Genomic DNA, 21,859 nt, shown 5'->3' with positions numbered 1-21,859 from the left:
CATGTGCCTCTCATTTTCCATGGATCATAATTGCTCTCTGTCCATATCTTCTTTCCAGCTGCAGGAACATACTCTTAGGTTGCTTTTTAGAGTTACATTTTGCATTTGACTTCTGTCAGAAATTTGGGAACTATTCATTCAGACACAAACACAGGTAATGCACAGTTAAACTTACAGCATTACTTTTTCAGCAGGTTTTTTTCGTGTTGCTGACAACACCTTGTTAAAAGAGAAGCCGTTGATCTAAATAGTGCTTTCTTTATTTCCTTGTTTTTTAGTGAAAAGAGTAACATTTAGAGAAAAAAAAAAAAAGAAATGGTTATTTATATAGTTGACTTTGCAAGGTGGGAACAAAGGCCTATTCCACTGAAAAGGTTTGCATTCAGAGCTTTGTAGTGGTAGAGTTTTCAAGTAGCTCTTAAAAAACCACATGGGGATTGTGGTTTTGTTTTTCTAAAGAGAAGCATTGCTATCAATTTGTTGTACTGTACCTGTTTTTCTTTTAACTGAGTTTCCAGTCTTTGTGTTTTACAGAGAAAAAATTTCAATATATACTATTGTTTCCTGTCTTCCAGCCTCTACAGCTTGACTGTGACCTCTGTGCCGTTGTTTCAAACTCGGGACAGATGGCTGGCCAGAGGGTGGGCACCGAGATAGACAAGTCCTCCTGCATATGGAGGATGAACAACGCTCCCACCAAGGGCTATGAGGAAGATGTTGGGAAGAGGACAACTGTAAGAGTGGTCTCTCACACAAGCGTGCCTCTCCTGCTCAAAAATCCCGAGTACTTTTTTAAAGAAACCAACAGCACCGTTTACGTGGTCTGGGGTCCTTTTCGAAACATGAGGAGGGATGGAAATGGCATTGTGTACAACATGCTGAAGAAAACTGTTGACAGCTACCCAACTGCCAAAATCTACGTGACAACGGAGAAGCGCATGAGTTACTGCGACGCCGTCTTCAAGAGGGAGACGGGAAAGGACCGGTAAGTCTTACACGTGAAGAGCAGCTGCAATGCTTGACTAAAGGTGTGTGAGAAAGCCCATGTGGGATGTCAGCTACTAAATGAGTCCCCAGATATGTTTCTAATGGATTGTTATATGGGTTTGACTGCTATAAGCACTTGATGAGGCAGCAGCTAGGCCCCATTTACCCCACCTACGCTACCTTCTGTTCATTCCATTTCTGTTGGCTTGAATCCCAAAAATATTGGATGTCTTCCTGAAATGTTTTCAAAGCTGTGTGTTGTTTTCAGCTCAATTTACTATTGATTAAATTGACATTTTATTTGAAGAGGATAATCCTACACAAACAACATTTCCAAATGCACAACCTCAGGATAATTCTGGATATTGCCTTTTCTTCTCTGTTAAGATTCACTGTAGCTTTTCTTCAAACACAGACCTCAGGGTTATGCATTATTTATGTTTCTTGGTGAGAACAGGTTCTCAGAGATACTGGAATAGATTTAGGTTTTTACCAGTATCATGCTGAAATTCTATTTTCCATGCTTGATAATGGATATTTATGCTACTCAAGTAAGGCTGTAAGAGGTGAAAGTGTGAGGACCATTGTTTGGGGCTAGCATATTCAAAGCAGAAACTGGATTTGTTCAACCAAGACCACAAATTTGAAGAATTTGTAACCAAGCTGCAAAAATTCAGGTCATCTGTGTTTTGGCATGGAAGAGCCCCTGTCACACATACTCACTCGAGCTAACTAGGAAGGAGTATCCAGATCACTGCTGTGCCTTAATATTAATGTTTAAATTTGCACATCATGAATTTGAGTTTGGGAAGGACTGTTGCTATTCTGACCAAATTAAAGATACAGATATTCAGAAACAACTTAACGTAGTCTGAAATTTTGACTTAGCTTTTGAAGTAGGAAAGCCTGTTATCTCAGATGTACTTCTTTCACTATGATAGTAAACTGTCAGAAATTGGTGACAGTTGATTTTTCCTCTTTTTCAAACTGTTGGAACATAAGGAGGAGCCTGCCCCTGTTCAGGAAGGGTTCATGTTGCTGCTGTGGTTCTGGAGTTGGAGGGAGCTCATATATCTCATAAAGGTGTCAAGGTTATCATGGCTTCTTTAGCTTAACTGAACAAACTGATGAACAGGAGCTAATAAATACACAAGATCCATTCTTCAAAAATGACCTTTAATAATCCAAGTCATCCTGTTTACATATTAATCAAGCTAAATATGATCATGGGTACATTATTGCATTGCTGTACATGAATTTGTTAATATATATGAGTCAGTCAGGTCACAGCGACTTTACAACACTTCATCAAATTCCTTATTGTGAGATTAGACCTTGAAAAAGTCTCTCTTTTTCCTATGAAAAAAAGAAAATCTCATCATTCAATGTCAAAGTATCCCCCTCTCCAGCCTAATCCATTCCTCTTCAACAAATTAGCACATCTCAAGTTTTTATACTTATGCAATTAACACAATACAAATGCTTCTTTTCATGTCAAAAGCAGATTGAACTTCTCTCAGTGCTTAAAAAAAAAGTTCTTTGTTAAGTCTTCTTCTTCATATCATAATGACAAAGTGGCCCATGTTCTTTTCTCCTTAAGTTTCACATTTCAGCAGCAATACATTTTTACAAGTCTGTCTCACGACCTATCAGGTTGTTTGTGCATGTGTGTCCCTTGGACACCAAGGGGAAAACCCACCACTTCTCACAGTGGTGACCAGGTAACAGCTTTGTATCTACTGCAACTTCCATTTTTAGTCCTACTTTTACACATCAAATACTTAGTGATGGTTTGAACATCATTTAGTGCTTTTGTCTGGCCAGAAACAAGGGAAATGATTGATGCATCACCAGCCAACACCTTCTGTATCTCCAGAAAACAACTTGCAGTTCACTACTAATCAGGGACTTCAGTTTGCAAACTGTTTCATATTTTGTAACATCTTCAATTTGCAGGACCTGTCTTCTGTTTCTGGGGAGGGTCATGAGTCTGTTGGAGGAATGTGGCATTCATGGAAGCTGTAAATGGAGAGCACAGGAGATCTGTGGGTGATGAAAATGCTTTCACACATTGTGCCAGCTATTACAATGCTGAGACAGACTTGGGTTCCTCAGCCAAATATTCCTCAGTTCCTCAGAGAAACATCAACTCTTGCCTGGAATATTAGATTGAACAGAGGTCTGGTTCGACATGTTTCCAGCAAAAAATTCTGGAAGGAAACCAAATTCAACTCATATTTTAAATTGTACTGAGTGGATTGAAACTACATCTATTTTAGTTTAATCCTAAAATACTGTCTTTCTGTACAGTGTATGCTGCTAATGCATAGTAAGATTGCAACAGATTTCTAGTCTGTCGAGCCTTTAATGAGTTTTCTGTTTCTACTCTTTGATGTGCAATCTTTTTAGGTAATTAGTGGGACTTTTCAGCAGCTTCATCCTTGTGATGCTCAGGTTTTTAAAGGATATTGTGAGAAGCAGCTAACAGGTATGTGCTGTAGCCACTTCTCTACTGCAGAAAAGCTCTGATCCTGCAGTGCTGCTGACATGGGAGCTTTATCCCTGACTCCACTGGATGCAGGTTCAAAACCCACAGCTCTGGAATTGACAAATGATTTAATACTGATGTGTGGAAGAAACAAGAATTGCCTCTAAGTAAATTCCAGCAAAGAGTGTTTTTTATTTTGTAATGCATTTTTGAATTCTACAGCAGTACAAAATACCCTCTAATATGGGCTATCTGCACTGGGTAATTAACCTTGCATGAGTGTTAAGAATCTGGGGAACATATGTTCTTTCTGAGAGCCTTTGTTAGTGAAGCAGTTGAGTTCAAGGTGGTGAATGCTCATCCACTTTGAATAATTGTTGTACATAAATAATATTCATTACCAGACATTCACAATTTTTCATTAATGCATTTTCCTTGGTACTTCCCTAGAGGGAGCGTAAAGCTGGCAGCTTCTTCCAGTACTTCACTAATGTGCTGGTGTATTATATATATTGACTCAAGAAAAAGGATTTAAAGAAATATTAGATAATTACTAAATGTGACATCTTTGTATGTACCTCAATCCAGATAAGTGATTGTAAAGCCATCTATATCTTTGCCATGCAATACAAATATAATGCAATATGATATAATAACATTTAATTGGTAATAACAGAGAAAACTGTAATCTTCATTAAAGCAGCAAAGCTAATTCTGGTCTGATAAAGTGCACTGAGCATCCCTAAATAGGTTTTAATTAGCTGGCACCAAAGCTGCACCACCCTTAGGGAGGGTAAAATTAATGAAAACTAGCAGCAAATAGATCAATGCTACTGGATGTTCTTGCCTTAGGTGAAGGTGATGAGAAAGAAAGGAGTGTCTTTTAAGGATCATTTAGAAAACAGTCTGCATTAAAAGTCACTTTCAACAAGCAATGCTAGAATAAATCTGTGCCGATATCAGTGGATCAGTGTAATGTTTTCTGGACTGCAGACTCCATTTGTGTTTATAGTACAAGCATCTCAGGCTAACTCCTGAGCAGTGCCTGGGGTACTGGTACTGCCCAAAGAACAGCTTCACTGGCTGTTTGTAGTCACTCTTCTGGTGAGTGTTGAAAACAGCCTGCTAAGCTCTGCTGATGAAATGTATTCTGAATTCCCAGTAAGAGATGTGAGATGGTGTTCTGAAACCCAGCCAGTTTGGTAGACAGAGGACTTTCCACATACACTCTCTTAACTCTGACAGTGCCCTTCCCAAACCCAATCAGTTCAATTCCACAACATTTTTTAAAGATTATTAGCAACACACACACATCTTCAGGTGGCAGGTTCACAGAGCCACATTTGCAGTCAAATTACTGTTTCTGAAAGACTACTGTCAATATCTTGGACAGTTCTGAAGAAACAAAATTGCTTTTGTGCTTCTCTTCCAGAAGTTCTTCGTTTCCTCAGTTCATGCCAGATGGTGCTATATGTTAGGTTGTGAGAAAGCTGTTTTATCATTCAAGGCAGACAGATGAATCATTCTGAGTGCTGACTTCTGCATCAAGATTCAAAATTTGGGGTTGTGTTCAAGCTGCCATTTTACTCAGTTTTGCTCACTAATTATTTATTACGTTGGTGATATATGAGATCTATATTATATCTCTGTCATTTAGAGCTAGCAAATTACATTCATCAAAATTTTGGATTGACACTGTTAAGACAACTGCAGTCATCACAGCTTCACCTCAGCTAATATGTGGTTTTTCATGTGTCTGACTAATCTACATGAAGCTATAGTCTAGTAAAAGTGTCATTGAAATGAATACATGAAATTACATTCTCTGAGGTTCAAGTAGCTGCAAGTTGTATTGTTTGGTGATATTCTCTGTGAATTGAGGTAGTCAAGCTGTCAGTCCAGAATATCAGAGTTTTATGCTGTGCTTCTGGTTGTTGGCTTGAATGAAATACTGTAGTAATGATATTTTCATTTTTGAACTTGCTTCCATATGTGTATTTCTCTATCAAAGTTATTTTCTCTATCAAAGTTATTCAGAGTTGCTTAAAATTTGCAGAAAACAGTTTTTCATTGGGCAGCTGTGAACACTGACACTTAGTTTGCCTCAGAGAGTTCAACTTTGGCACTTGGGAAGTAATGCCCCATTGGAACTTTGTATTGATGTGATTTTTCTAAAAAATATAATTTCTGGAAGATGAGTAAAAGTTCATTTCATTTTGAAAAGAAAATGAGTAGAGTTAGGGAATGTATTTAAATTGCAGAACTTTAGGAAGAAAAGGATGAAAAAACTAATTCAGACCGACAGAGGAAATGTTGGAATATTTTTAAGGACAAAGATTAATTGTAGTTTATATTTTGCTATAGTCTTTATCATGATGATGTAATTGCTGCTGCTGCACCAATAAAGTCAGCAAAAAGTTCTCAGCTGCCTGTGAGCATCTCAGCAACCCCAAAAATATGTTTGATATAGTGACTATTGTTCAACTGGATCTTTCTTGAACTATTGCTTGGCACTTCCATTCTTTCTTTCTATAATAAAGTAATTCCTCCAAAAAATGCTAATGGATTTGTCCATCCTAATTCATAAAAGGTTTAAATAGTTTCATTGTCAGTCAAGCCCGCTTTATTACCTGAAAAAACAAGTGTCTAAAGCACGAAACCTTAATGAAATAAATAGATTTTTCATTATAAAACACTTAAAACCTCAGCATCTATTGCTATTTGTGGTCAATCACCAGATGGTTAACAACTGTTTGGGGGTTTATATCCACTCTTCCATTTCCTGGTAAAACACCAGTTGTTCCTGAGTGTTCTACATTTATTCCCTGCAGCCCATTAGTAACTGCATTTATATTCTTTATGAAGATTTTCCTAATTAAGATGAACACTTTTCTCTATTAGGCAGATGGAACTCAATAGAAGAAGTCCGTTCTTTATTAACATGCCAGTAAATGCTGCTGAAAGCACCAGCACTTCTGTTAAGAAGCACAGCTCCTACTACATTACACTAATTACACAGTAAAGTGAAACTTTATTAAAAAATATCAATATTAGCTATTATTTTGTGATAAAGCTGTGGCTGCATAGATTGGTGTGAGCTTGGAGACCTATTGATTCTGCAGTGGTTGCTGACTATAGCCATGGAGTTGTTTCTTTTTAATTAATGATCAAAGACAAGGAATATATAATCAGGATCTACTCTATTGTGCATTTTCACATATTCTTTGAATTTATCCATCTTTTTCTTCTGATTTATCAATCTTCTTTGAGTGCCACTGGATCTGTTTTCTCCTCCTGATGAAATGTGTATTAAATCTTTATACAGTGTTTGGTACAGCCCTAATTACATGCACACCATTTTCATCCTGTGCTTTAAATACTTTGCAGCTTTTATTGTTATGAGGGAATTGCTGATACTCTCAGAAGGAACTGTGCATATGGATGGGATTCTGGAGTTGGTCCTTGAGGGTCCCTTCCAACTCAGCATATCCTGTGATTCTGTGATTCTCACATCCCATGATCATCCACCTTTGGAAAGGATGATGTAAGTCAGTGACTCATGCTGGCAATCCTGGTAGCATCCTGGATTGCAGGGCTTCCAGTTTTGCTGCTGATGGTAAGGATATTTTATGGTTTCAATGGAGATGAAAATTAGCTGAGGCATAGATTTTGAATTAAGCCTTTGGTGTTCATCTTCCATAGTTCAATGTTTTTCAGTTTTCAGATCACAGTATGTAAAATAGACCTTGATTTTCCTAAAGAAGATTAAAATTTTGAAGGAATAGAAACAATTTTTTAAAAATACAAGGTTTTTTTTTTAAATTCAGCGTTGCTGCCAGGTGCAGTAATTGTCTTGAAAAACACAGAGTGATTACCATTGAAGTCTGTACTTATTACCAGTTGTCACATAACAATTCTTTTCTAAGAGACATTAAACAGATTAGAAGATTGCTTAAGTGTGATGCTTGTTGGTGACTGGTAACTGTGGGGTTTCTAATGGAAGCTCCCTAAAGAGCTCTGAGCTGAATTTACAGTGCTAAGTAAGAAAAAAATACTGCAGTCAAACTGCATGAGATGCACTGGGAGGTTTGTGCTACAGATCTGCTGCTCAAGTGAGGATAGCAACTTTAGGAGACAGGAAATGACTCTACAATAATTTCTTGATTTGGATAGAGAAGAGTTTCTGTACATCTGTCCACCCACTAGCTAGTCAAATTTATTAGAAACTACTTTTATAAGAAAAGGTGTATGAGAGCTCTCATATGTATCTCACTGAATGATATTTAGAAAAGATTATCATCTCAAAGCTTTGTACAAGTAAACAACACAGCAAAAGAAAATCTGTTTGGAAGAAGAAAAAGTTTAGCCTGAACTTATGGTCGAGTATTTTATCTTAACATGCAGAAAGATTAGTAAACAAATTCTTCATGGAAAATTTAATTAGTAAGAAATCAAGCCTGTGTGAGACCTCACAGACATAGGAGGAAACCTAAGGGGAAATGGGAATTTTTGTGATTCATTATGTTAATTTAGATCTCATTGTTAGCTAGATGCTTGCTTGTACACATCTTCAATATGTATTTTTACCCAGATGAAAACAAAGCAGATGTTCTACATTTTTTTATTTCTGTATCTGTTATCCCACATTTAGGCTGCAATTTCAGAACAGTGAAACTGTTCAAAATATGGATCTATAGCACATGCCTTTGAAGGTGACTCAGGATTCATAGCAATGCTTCTCAGGGAACCTGATGTGTTATTGGGATATGCTACAACCTGTGTTTAGAAAACAATCACTCCTACACAGTTCCTGTGATACTCAACTTCTCTGAGCTTTTAACTGTGAAGCAACTCTGCATTTAAAGAGTAACATGCACAAGAGAAGCATGTACAATTTTTCTCAGAGAATCACCTCTTCAGCAGGTTTTGGAATTTTCAACATAACTGTTACAGTGGGGATTTATTATGAATCTTCAATCTTATGTCTTCTAACAGTTTGTGTGAAGTCTCAGGTATTGATCACTATTGACCGTAGAAGGTGTGCGAAAGGAAATGATTTTTTATACAGATGTTCAAAGATTCAGCCATTCTATTTTCAAGACTTTGTAAGAATTCCTGGTTGTGGGAGCATTCAGTACAGCTGGGAGCACTTACCAGACACACCACTCATCTCAGAACCTAAGCAGCCCTATCTAGTGCATTAGAACACAGTAAACATGCAATTGCAGTAGAAGAAAAGGTTTTTAACCAATCATATTTGTTCTTTAAAAGTTTCTTGTTGGTATCCCATCCTTATATTTGGAGACTTCTTTTACTTTGTCTCTATTTTTAAAATCAACTTATCCCAGCATTCATATCCTCTCTACTCTAGTCCTACAGGTTACAGAAAGGAGGCATAAACTCACTGTCTAATAACATTCTCTGCATGATTCATTGAAATTTCAAAGCACAGGATTTTCTGCAAAGCTTTAAAAATCATTGCAGATGATGTCACTAGTGTAGAAAAAGTCAGGAGACAAAGAGTTAGCAGATGAAATTCTAAAAAACAAGCAGCATGCACTTATCTTAACAATAAAAACAAAGATAAATGTCAGAAATATGTGCTCTGTGTTCAGTTTGCTCTCCATATGTCTCAGATTTTTTGTGAATAAGTTCATTAGATTTTCTAGTACTCTTGTCTCCAAAAAGCGTGCTAAACATTTTCCATGACAGCATTTCTGAAAAATGTTGCAGGTATCACTTAAGTCTCAAAATGTCTTTGTGAGGTAAAGGATATTTGTCCTCTTTTTACATCTTGACTTCTCTGAGAGAAAAGGACACTAGGGGAAAGCAGAAGCTATTGCTGTGCAGAAATTCATGCTCATAGGGCTTTTTGAACATCGTGTGTTTACCAAGAAGGCATTTCGATCTCATACAGTCCTCATTTGTGTTGGAATGGTCTGGAAGTGCAGTATGGAACAAATTTCTGCTGTTCTATAACCTGTTTTCAGCCAAACATGGTAATGTTACAGCATTTCCTTCTATATTAAATTAGAAGTAGTCTCTTGACATTTTACAATCAATCAAAACATTATGAAAAAAAATAATCTGAAGAGTATGTACAAAGCAGTATTCCTCTAAAATAAGATTTTTAGTTTCATTTTTTTTCAAGTATTATTCATATATTATCAATATTCTCTGTCCATGCATTTCAGCATTCTTTAGACACATTTCTAGTCCTTTAGGAAATGTGACGAGTGTTGGTCATGTGTAGCTTTTTCTTTTATCAAGGGAGAATTGTGTCTTTGCCAAAGCTCAGTGGTTGTGGATTTTTGCTCGCTCTGTTTGTGCTGCTCTGATTTTATATAAGTGATGACACTGTTGAAATATGTTTTGTGTTTGGAGCAGAGGCAAGCAATGGTCCTTAACTCCTCGGGGCTAATTTCATGCTCTTAAATTGCCTTTTGCCTCCCCTTCCAAGAGTGCACAGTGTTTGAATTTCAGCTCCACTGTACAGAACGTGCCAGGGATCTCGGCTGCAGTGACTTCCCAGAGCCTTCACACTCCCAGGGATATTTTTGAGTCTTGCTCATGGAGTGCCTCTTAGAAATGAAACTTTACAGAGGACATCCCCAGGGTATCCTCAAGCTTTATGTACTGCTTAGGTCTGTCTAATCTGCCAAGCTACACTGCTTTTCTTGGTTAGAAGGAAGGCAATGAATGGAGGAGTAGCTAAAGCCAGTTCAGTATTTATCAGTGAGCAATGTAGGATTTCAGGCACTATTTCTGGATATGGTTTAGGATGGTACTTGGAAATGATACATTGAGGGAAGGCATATTCCAATTTCCCTTCCAAGCTCCTAATTTTGAATCACTTGGTGGTTTTCCCTATTAATTTTTGAAATAATAACCCCTGGTATCATATAAATTTGACCAGTTTCAGGGTAGCACAAGCAAGAGAAGCTCCACATGTTTTCCTTAAACTTCTTCAGTTTGCATTCCAGGCCTGAGACTGGTGTGCAATAGAAACATTTTTTTTATTATCACTTTACGTTTTTCCTTGAGGCTATCATACTGATTTCAAAACCACGGTCATCATTACTCTGAAATGGTGGCATTAATACATTGGTCTTTGTGGGTAGATTATAATATGGAGTTTCAAAATAATTGCCCACTAATATGAGAGGTGGATGTATAGTATTCTATTGCTTGTAATGCAACCATTAAAATAACAATTACGTGATAATGAAAGGACTCATTATGCTTTAGTTTATCTTTGCATAAAGTTAATAGCTAATGAAAACAGGAAAGATTATATCTAATTACATTTTACAATACTTTTGCTTTTCCCATTAAGAGAACACTTTGCACAGAATTGTAGATTGGCATGCCTCAGTAAAGTCTATGTCCACTCTCTGTGTGCTTCAAATTGCAACTGTTTTTAGACCAATGGTTGCATGTTCTTTTCTATCAAATGGTATACATATTTTTCACAAAGATCACTTGAAGCTTGAAACTAAGTTATCAGAGGGAGTCAAATTTGCAACATGACTGTGCTGAACATAAAAATAAATGTTGTTTCTTCAGCTTTGAAGTGTTAGGAAAATGAGGGCAGCTTGACACTGAGTCAGTCAGTAGAATACTGTTTCTCTTTGAGTGAACGAGAAACACCAAACAGGTACATTACCCACCATCGTGGCAATTTCGTTTCAGTATTGTCTACAAGGCATTGTCAGGCAGAGGAGCAAGTTCTTTCCTATTGTATCTAGGGATGGAACATGCAAGAACAAATAGCAAAGCGGGGCTTTGGCATGGATAGAGAAATCTCTCATTTTGTATATGGGATACTAAGCTTTGAGTGAAGAGTGTTTAGTTCTGGAATGCAGAGATAGAGCTCCCAAATTATCTTAATGGCAAGACTAATTAGGATTAAGGCATTTTGGTATTTTTATATACAGATCATACTGCACTGATTTTTAAAGATGCAGCAGGTTTATCTCCCACTTTTCAATATTTTGCGTATTTTTTAAACATAATGATTTATTTGAGTGTTACCTTTAAATGCCAAAATCGTGGAAGTGGGAGTTATATAATCTAATCCATTTCACTCCAAAACAGAATTAAGAGATACGAATTAAGCATTTACAAATGAACTCAGCATTAAAAGTATAATTGTATTGATTTTACAAGGTATATATGAAATTACATCAGTGGGAGATGTCTTTGGTCTAATTGCATGATATTTAATTAATTTATGTTCCAGTGAGCTAAATGGTGAGTTGAGTTTGTGATCCCCAGTGTACGTGGTTTTAGGGTGTTCAGAGCTTGGTTAGTGGCTGAGGCTGTGTTTGGATGCCAGGACAGCTCAGTACACACTAAGGCACTCATTATCTGTGAGTCTGGAGGCCTGGTCCCAAGTAATTCCTGAAGCATTCCTCATCATCTTTGTGGCCTCTGCTGGACCTTCTCCAGTAGCTCCTTGTCTTTCTTATCCTGAGGAGCCCAGAACTGGACATAGTATCCAGATGTGGCATCACTAGGGCTAAGAGGGGGAGGATCACTTCCCTCAAATTGATGGCCACACTCTTCCCAATGGGATACTTGTTTCTATATTACATATTCCTTGCTTTTCTTGAAATATTTTTTCCTTCTCTGACATTTTTTATGGATATTTTGGGCATTTTTTCCTCTTTTATTTCCTGCCTCATTGTTTGTAACTGTGTCATCTATATAGCTTTCTACTCTCAGCCTTTTGTCCTTTTATTGTGAAACATATTGCCTCAAACACACCTCCTCTTTTTGACAGAATCTGTTTTAAAACAGCTCACAGACCTGCAAGGTATTTGATGAAGAGCAGCTTTTCCCTTTGTGCCCTTGTCCTTGCCCTTGTCCTTGTGATTCCTCATTCACTTGAATCCTGGTGCAGAACACCTGAAAGTCTGCAGGTCCAGAACTGCAGATCTCAACTCAGCACATCCAGTTCTTGAAACAAAAACAAAATATCACAGTGGGGTGTAGAAGCTGTGCACGATTATTTATTGATGATTGTTGGTTACAGGAATTAAAACAGCAGGGAGCCCAGATTTTGATCAGAAACCAAGTGATTTTTCTGTACACTTTTTATTGTAAAATGTGAACATAATATAAACCCATTGTGCTCCTGCTGATAATGCTAAGCCCTGGCCTGACCTGCTGCATGAACAGTGCATGTTCCTGTCACACAGGCATGTAACTGTGTATGTGAGCATTGATTAAGGCTTGAAGCTGTTGCAAGGCAATTTTTATATTTGTGAATATAGGAGCTTTCACAATTGCTTTGGAGCTCTCCAGTGTGCAAACCACCCAGCACAGTGTGATCTCCAAGTGAAAAGCAAAGGGATCTGGGGCTGGGCAGCCTTTCTGTGGGCTCCCAGCATGGGAGTGTTCACTGACTCAGTTCACGTGCTGGCAATGAGCAGAGTGCATGTGCTTTGCTTTTTGTAAGCAATTTTCTATTGTAACAGTACAAGATAGCCAGCCTGGCAGTGACTTTTAGCTCTACAGTTATAATTTATTTGCTTTTAGTTTTTGTAACATCACCAACTGCTAAGGGAATTGATGCTTAATACATTTCTAAATAAGTAAAACCAAAGTATAAATAAATTATGCCTGGTTTATTAGTCCAGGTGTTTTCAGCATTGCTGAAAGTGATTTGATGACAGCCACCAGCAATAACAGTGGAAAAAAACTTGATTTCACAGTGATTATTATCATTATAATAAACCATAATTGAAAGATTACAAAATTGATTCTTTTAAAAATTAATGTAGCAAGAGTGAGCAGGCTCTGTGGCATTCAGATTTTTTTAAGTGTTACTTGGAAGGAAAGTGGCTTATTTTATTTCCTGGCAGAAAACTGCTGATTTTCAAACAATCACATTAGAGAAAACAGTCCCAGAGGGTTACAGGAGGCAACAGACCTGTGTCATTATGCTTTACCCTTTCCTGATGGGTTCGGAGAAGAGCCAGAAACAAAAGAAAGTTACATTCATTATTGAGAGAGCCTTGGGAAAATCTGTTTGGCCAAGCAATTTTGCATGAAACGAGTGAGGAAATATTTGACTGGAAAGAACATAAACTCCTTCCATCAATATGCAATTTTCTGGATCCATTTGTCCAAGTGATTATTAAGAACAGTTTCTAAATTTGCAGTGCTGTACAACTTCAAAGGGCTGTGAAAGCATCACCTAGTTAAATGGATGGAAGTGTTTTTTAATAAAAAAAAAAAAAAAGACCAAAGTCGGTTGTAAGACAGTTTAAAGTGCAAAGTATTGAAAACAGCAGGAAACCTGGGGACCTGCAATAGCAATCATCTGCTCCAATCAGGAACATGGAAACCACAAATTTATCTTTGATGATTTCCTGTAAATATGCCCTTTGAGGACAGATTGCCCTGCCCAGTCTTGTGGAAAATGCTCAGAGCTACAGCTCTTCTCACTGCAACATATGGATCTCAGCAAGCTCTGCTTCTCCATTTCCGAAGTCATTCTTCAGAAGGAAAAGTCTGAGCAAAAATGTAGTGCTGTAAAAATGCTGGTTAGCATCTTTCAAGCCTGGTCAGCCTGACTGGAAAACATCTTTCTGAGTTGTTGCTTTTCTTCTTGGCCATTTTCTTCAGCAAGGTCTGCCCAGTTTTCCAGACCAGTTATCCTAGTGGAAATGGTTTTATTGATGTTTTCATTCATTTCAGAATGTCTCATATAGTGTCTAGGACACTGCAGTATAAATACTTTTCCCCCAGATATGTAGCAGTGTGTGCAGAGGGCTGGGGAAGGCACATTTGGGTGTCTCTGAGTGTCCCCAGGGCCCCTCTCTCCAAAGGACCCCCCTGCAGTGTGGCAGCACAGACAGGGTGGCTGTTCTGTGGTGGTGACTATGCACATGGGGTTCTGGTCTTTGTTTCTTAATCTCTCTGTGGCACTTCACTCCTGATGTGTTACTAGGTCTGAGCTCCTGGAATCTGGGCTGCAGCCTGGTAGCTTGGGGTTTCCAGTCAGTGCCACATCTCACAATTATGACACAGACATCAAAGAAGCCCAAGAAATTGAGGCTAGATGTGGCTTATTGTTTCCCCATATATATTCTGAAGAGAGAACATGCTATTCCATTTTAAAGCTGATGTTTATGCACCATTTGAGATTGTCCAGATAGTTTGCAGTCTCTGAAGAAGTCTTCTATGCTTGAATTTACAGTAGACATATAATCTACCACATTTGGTATGTATGCTCTTACTTGATGACAACCTCCTAGTGGCCCTATGTAATCTTTTATTAAATAGAGGGACAGTTCCCAAGCCCATCTTTCGTCCCAAGATTGAAGTCAGTGTTAAGTTTCATTAATGTTATTTAGCATTTCATAGTGCATATCATCCACAGACCTTAAAGCACTGCAGGACATTAAATCAGCTTTAATTTTCCCATTTTCCTGATTGTAAAACTCATGCAGGGAGTCATTTGTCAAGTTGCATAGAGGTATCATCCTGTAAGTCTGTGGCTATGAAAATACCCTTCATCCAGAGTTCCCAGTTGTCTCTGTTGCACTAACCAGACATTCAGAAGGCACAAGTGCAAGTTCATGCTTCACTGGGTGACCAAGTGATGACCAAGCACATTTTTATAGGCAGGAAGAAATGAACTGGGATTTCTTAGAAGAATTCACTAGAAATTCCATGTTTCCTAAAATTTTGTATGAATAGACCCAGCTCTTGTGCCTTGGCCTCTGAGCCAAGATAGGCTTGTATTGCTCAGCAGAGCCTTGTTTAAAGGAAACATGTGGCAGGAGGGAGGAGTGATCATTAGGTTTGGAAAGGAATATTACCAGACATGTTGAAGCACTCCATATTCAAGAAGTTGCTTTCCTGCCACTTCCCAGCAGTTAGCATTGCCCATCAAAGAAAATTGCTAAATAGCTCTGCTACATCATTCTTCATTTGCATTAGAAATGGCTCTAAGCAATAACAGGATTACAGCCAAAAAGTGCCAGCACTTTATCATTCATTTATTTGATTTAATATATAGAGGTACCTATTTGAAACAGCATTTACTTTTCTTGAGCTCATCATAAAGCCCACTCTGAATGGAAGTGTTTAAGGTAATGATGACTCAGATTAATTGTCTTAGAACAGCATGACTGGAATCAGGTACACTACTTCTCTTTTTCTGAGCTGCTATGAGTGATCTTATAGCATGAAAGAAATTAGCTGTGTAAATCCCCATGTAAATAATCCACAAAATGCTGCTATTCTTCTCACTCAACCTGCTGAACTGTAAGCTCAGCCTTTGTGGTGGTGTCCAGTTGGCATTAATAGAACCTAATGCAAACTTTTTGTTTTAAAAGAGGCAGAAAAGCCATGTGCTTGCTGTGTGCTGCAGATTGCTCTTCACCTGCACTGTGAATTGAGCAGTGTTACAGCTTTCTCAGCCAGCCATTACCACCTTCTTCCCCTCTTCTCACTGCTACCAAATCCCTGTAAATCCAAGCCTGGCCTGAACAGCAGATCTCTAATCTGTTTTTCAGCATGCACATCCCCCACCAAAGTCAGGAGGTCAGACGTTGTGTTGCACTTTTGTTCACAGACAGGATTGATACATGGGATGCTGCATCAGGAACTCTCTTCTAAGCGAGAAAGATGCTTCTCATTCTAGGAAATTTGAGAGCTGACAGCTAAGTTTTGGCAGTGTTTTATTTCTGTATATATTTCCTGATCACCAATAACTACTATTTATTATCAATGAACATAGCACAGATAATAGGGAAAAACATTTTCCAAAGCACCTCCCAGACCAAATAGCCTGTATTACATCTGAAAAGGAAACAATTCCTTGAGTAATTTAGGCGTCTTTTTTTTCCCAACCAAAGTATCTAAAAATTTCCATTTTCTTCTGAAAGAAGAACTGGAAACACTACTGTAGTATGTTTACATTAGTTGAAGAAGCAGAGATTTTCTGGTAACATTTGTCTAAATTTCTTGTGCTGCTTTTTCTAACATAATTATGAAGTTCTGCATGATTGCTGGTGTTGCAGGTGTCTTAGCATTATAATAAGGTAGTAGCAGTAACTAAAAGAAAGGAGTGGGTAGGCAGGCAATGTGATCGAGAATCTCAGTGAAGAATTTTCTGAACAAATACTTTTTAAAGTCAGAGTTACAAAGTGCATGCTTTACTGCTGGGGACCAAATCTATTGGTTCCAAATTAAAGGTTTGCATGAAAGTTTTATCTGCTGTGCCTAATCTGCAGTAATTGATTCTTCTAATTCCTAGAGGAGCCTTCTCCACTTAAAGTACAATTGAACTCCACATTACCTTAAAATGTTAGAGTTTAAGTTGTATCAGCCCAGCACTGAGCAGTACCAAGTGGGCTGCAGGTGCATGCAGAAATTTTAGACCTTTTTCACTTTGTTTTTGTGCCCTTTTAATGCTAAACAGTTGGATCAGCAGCGTTCCTACCCTTTATTTCACACATGCTTTAATTTCTTACATGTCTGTGCCTGGCAACAGAAGAGGAGAATTCAAAATGGTATGGTGTGTTTTCGTTCAGATTGGCTTATGGGCTGCATTTTCTTTTCTGCTTTCTCATCTGATTCTAAAAAAAAATCACCTGTAATCACATGTAATATCTGGGCTAATAGAACAGCCTGATCTTCATTATTGTTTGAATAAATTTTTAGGAGAAAGATAGAATTCTGCTGAACCATTGCCTTATCTATCAAAGGAAAATGTATTTATAAGCCACTATGTGGAAGATTATATGAAGATAAGTTCTATTTTATCAGGTGATCTGAACCATTATGGATTATAGAAGTACTGGCTTTCCAGAATCAGTTTTTAACATTTTTAGTGGCGATAAATGTAGTCATCAGTTCTACAAAAGTCTGGCTGTAACTAACAAACTGTGTATATCTGTATTTGTAATGACTGTCTTGATAGTTTCACATATCAATTCAATAAAACATCTTCCACTCAGGGGAGGCATTTGGGCAGGAATATCTCATGACATCCTTGCCATTCCCATTACCATCACTACACACTCAGAGTAATATATGTTTTAAAAATTGATTGAGTGTGTATTTACAACATAGATCATAGGACATGTTTTTTTAATGGTGAGAAACTCCCAATGAAGCATTCTGTGATCTGTAGCATTGATTTGGGTTCTTTGATTTTAATGCTACAGAATACAGTCATAAAACTTTTAGATCCTTTATGTCATAGAGTGCAGTTTCTTGACACAGAATGGTGATGTAAGGGCAATGGCTACTGCAGGTAGGAGCTGATGAAAACCAAAGGCTTGCATTAAACATAGCTAACAAATGAATTTGAATTCTTAACACATTAAATATAAAATCTGGAGAAGTGTATTGAGGTGGCATAAGTCTGAGATGAAAAATCTCTTAAGGCAGGTAGACTTTCAGTGGAAAACCTTGGAAGTGTGGAGGATAAGCATTTGGTTTAAAGAGTTTACTCTCCCTTCAGGCAGTTTTCAGTAAGTATCTCTAAAAGGTATTTTTCTGAAAGAGCCATCTAAAGATGGGTGAAGCAAATTTTCCACCCCTTCCTAGTTGACTAAAGAGGATCTAGATGAGTCACCTAGACATGTAGCTCTTGGTTAGCAAAGAAAGGTAAGGTAAGTAGTGGTTAAATATCTTGTTATGTGTTGTCTCATCTAACAGGTATTTGCTGTTGTATTTAGTTCAAGGTTTTGGTAAAGGCATGACAGAGGTGATTTGTTCTTATCACAGCAGAAAGTTCAAATGTTTTATCATACTCTTTTCAGTCTGGTTGCCATCCTGGTTCTTAAGAATTTCTAGTTTCTAGCAACATAAAACTAGGTCTGAAATTTAATTCCACTCTGGGTCAGAGGTAAAAGGTGACAGGGAAAAATGAGTGAGAGAGGTACCAAAAAAAGTTTTGCCAGATAGCAAGTGTTGGAATAGCTGTGAGGGCATTTCCATAGATTTTCACAGATGTTATAGTGAACAATGTTGGGAAGCTTTTAATTGTTACACAGAAGTCCTACAACCATCCAAGGTGTATTAGCGCTCACTTGGATATAGAAAAGTTTTGACATTTCTCAATGCAGTGAGATTACTGTCCAAAGTTATCTGGAATCTTTCCAGTGCAAGAATTGAGTTTAGAAAAGGCTGTAATTGCTTTGTTCTAGTTCTGTATTACTAAACTCAGATGGAGCAGTCAAGACAACAGAGCTGTGGACTAAAGTGTGTGAGTGTGGCTGGCAGTTTTAGTTGAGTGCCTTTTTTTACGAATTTCATTCCTCCCATTGGCACATTAACACTTGGTCTTCTAAATTCTTAGGACATTGTTTGGACACAGACTATTTTTCACTAAATTTTAATTTTCTTTTTTTTAGAGAAAGGGGAAAAGCTAATTGTGGGAATGCCTTTTCTTTGTTACAGGTGTCTGCACTGAGAGGTGTTTTTTTAAGAACACACATTGTAAGCCTTTAGCCCGCCAGTAGGTTGGTAATTTGGCAGTATTGGTGAGGACAGGGCTTACTTTCTCTGCAGCACTCTCTTCTGGCACTGTAATCTCACCCACTGGGACATGCAGAGCTGCAGCTGGGTCAGACTTGCCCATGGGCTGTTGTGTTGTTACCTGGTTCCCCATGAGATGAGGGATAAAGGGCAGAGCAGTGAACTCACTGGAGGAAATGACAGAAGAGAAACTGTTTTTGCAAAGGAATAAGATACCTTAAGCTGCTGCTGGATTGTATTTACAGTGCCTGTTCAGACCTATGTCTCTGTGACTAACCTTTTGTGGCACCTGCTGTCCAGGAGTAAATCACCTTTCCCGTCGGTCCTGAGCAGATTTTAGTTCTGGATGTGACTGTTCCAAATGTTTCCTGCTGCTGTTAACAAGAGTGCTCCCCCTGGCCAGGCTGGGCCTCAGGAAAGGCAGTAAATCCTTGTGAGGTTGCTGCCTTGGGCCACACATGCCCATCCCCTCACCAGGCAGAGCCAGTGCTGGGGATACAGCCAAGGGGAGAGCAGCTGCCCCACACTGGTGTGTTGGGAAGGAATTAAAACACTGGTGGGGAATACTTGAATCTCCATCCCCTTCCTGTGCTTTGCAGAGCCAGGTGCTGCCACAGTGGTAGGATACTTGGATGGAGAGGATCCAGCTCTGGCAGGCTGCTCTTCATTGTTCCAGCTGTTCACAGCTGCTCATGGCTGATTGAAAAGGCATTTACTCCCCTCGTGTGAATAACCTTGAGGGATCAGAAAGTCAATTGTGCAAAGCACCTACAGTCAGTGCCAGGTCCTGTCTGGGAGCCACTGCAAAGGCAGCTGACATTTAGTAGAGCTTTTTGGTGGTGGTTTAGGGACTGACAGGTGGCTACAGCAACTCAGGAGAATTTATTGCTGGTGAGAGAGGTTACTTAGCACACAACTATTGGTATTTAAAAGCTCTCTTTGCACCTTCTTTTCAGAGCAATACTGAGCATAGATCCCCTGTAGTTTCCAGTCTGTTAGTTCATCTGTGAATGAAGCAAATGTTACATTAATTGTAGTTCATTAGTTCCATCTGGTGCCAGGGTGGGGAATGGAGACCCTTCCTTACCTTACAAAACATTATATACCTTTCCTGCCAAGCTGCTCTACTAAATAATAGTTAGAGCCTGAGGCTAACTAAATGCAAAGATTTGGAATTGTTTCTCCACTGGTTCTCCCATAGATACACACTTAGCTCCTAGATCTGGCTGCTGTCTAAAGAAATTAAGACCAACAGTATTTTAGTTAAAGCAGTAGTATGCCATATGCAAGGCCAGAGATGCTCTGTGTGATACCCACAAAATTTGGTACCTGTCTGCTTTTTTTTGTTCCCTTTAATCGATAAAAATACGATTTCACTCTAGTTCAAAGGAAATTGAATTTTCACATAGCAGGGGAAAACAAATACCCTCCAGTATTGCTATCAGTGAATTGGGGCACCAGATGTCTTTTAAACGGGTCCAGCATATTGTCTCTCCATTTCCAAGACACTCTTTTATGCTTCTATTTATTGTAGGCAATTATGCTTTGACCCAAAGACATAATCCTAGTGGAATTAAAAATCATGTGACCTCTTTTTATAAAAAAGCTGAGTCTGATTTTATGAAAAAGAAATGTAGAGAATGAATCTAGTGGGAAATTAGACAGTAGTATTTGATGACTGTAAATGTATTTATTTATAACAGCTAATCTTGGTGGAAATGAAGAAATAAGAAATAATTAACTTTACTATTTATAAAAGAGCCTCTTTTATCCACTGTGTAATGCAGTCACCTCCAGGATGAAATGCAATGTTTGCTAAGGAGCATACAGACATTTAAGAGAGAAAGAAAAGAGCAAATGTATGTTTGACAGTGGAGAAAATGTGGCATGAAAGGAAAATGTTTGCATGAAAATGTTGCCCCTTTTTGTTGAAGACATATTTTTAACCTGTTCTTGTAATTATTCAAACTGGAACTTGGTCACAAAAGTAGAATGTTTCTGGCCTTAAAAAATGCATTCCGACATTTTTAATATCTTCAATACAGAAAACAGCACTTACTTTACAGTAAAAAAGAACACTTACTTTCAGAAAGATAAAGGGCTTCATTTTCTTTTCACAAAGACTGGTTTTACTGAGGATGTCACTGGAGTTATTGCAGACTTAGAGCAGTGCAAGTGTGGGAGAAATCTGGATGATCACTCCAGCAGCACTGGGACAGAGGTGAGAGTGCTGCTCACTGAATTAACAGCTCTTTTCATAAGCCAGAGAATGAAGCAGTAACAAAGAGGCTCCCTGGCTGTTGATGAATTCCTGGCCGTGTGCAGTGTATCCTGGAGCTCCAGTTAAACCTTTACAGACCTCAGGAGAGAGAGAGAATGAATGATATGGTAAAGAGCACTTTGCCAAACAAAACAGAAAGATCCACGGGATTGCTGCACTATCACAAGTGTCAGCACACAATTAGGAGTCAGTTGATATATGCAAAATGTTTTACTGAGCTAGAGTGAAATTTACAGTTTTTAACAGGAGACCTATTGAAATATACCACACCATCTGTGATACGTGTACTCAAAAATTCTACTGCTCATGCTTGCTAAACTTAAATTCAATATATGCTATTTTACATGTAACTATTGCTCTCAAATTAATCCACATTCAGCCAGTAATATCTAACTTACATGCTGACTGAAAGTCAGAGGGACACTGAAAAAAAGCAGCTAATGATTTTAGTATCTTAGTATTGTTGATTAAATGTGTGAAGCAAACTAAGAAAATAATCTGCAGGGAGAGATTTTGTGATAGTGGTCACGTTGTGTCATTGATTTGTATTAAATGTTAGGGAGGAGAGAGAGACAACTTTGAAGATTTGCTTTTCA

The 21,859-nt window shown here is 38.2% G+C and overlaps 1 protein-coding gene across 1 annotated transcript in view; it reads left to right on the top strand.

The window, feature by feature from the left end:
* The window catches only part of ST6GALNAC3 (ST6 N-acetylgalactosaminide alpha-2,6-sialyltransferase 3), a 210,506-nt gene that overhangs the window by 135,634 nt on the left and 53,013 nt on the right, over positions 1-21,859 (top strand). Inside the window, exon 3 of the mRNA XM_056497296.1 lies at positions 576-985. Within this exon, the coding sequence (XP_056353271.1) occupies positions 576-985 (410 nt within the window). The remainder of the gene's footprint in view (positions 1-575; positions 986-21,859) is intronic.

Source organism: Oenanthe melanoleuca, chromosome 8, assembly GCF_029582105.1.
Source record: "Oenanthe melanoleuca isolate GR-GAL-2019-014 chromosome 8, OMel1.0, whole genome shotgun sequence".
NCBI classification, from domain to species: Eukaryota; Metazoa; Chordata; class Aves; order Passeriformes; family Muscicapidae; genus Oenanthe; species Oenanthe melanoleuca.
Note: the sequence above shows the minus strand (reverse complement) of the source record. Positions and strands in the feature narration are given on the sequence as shown.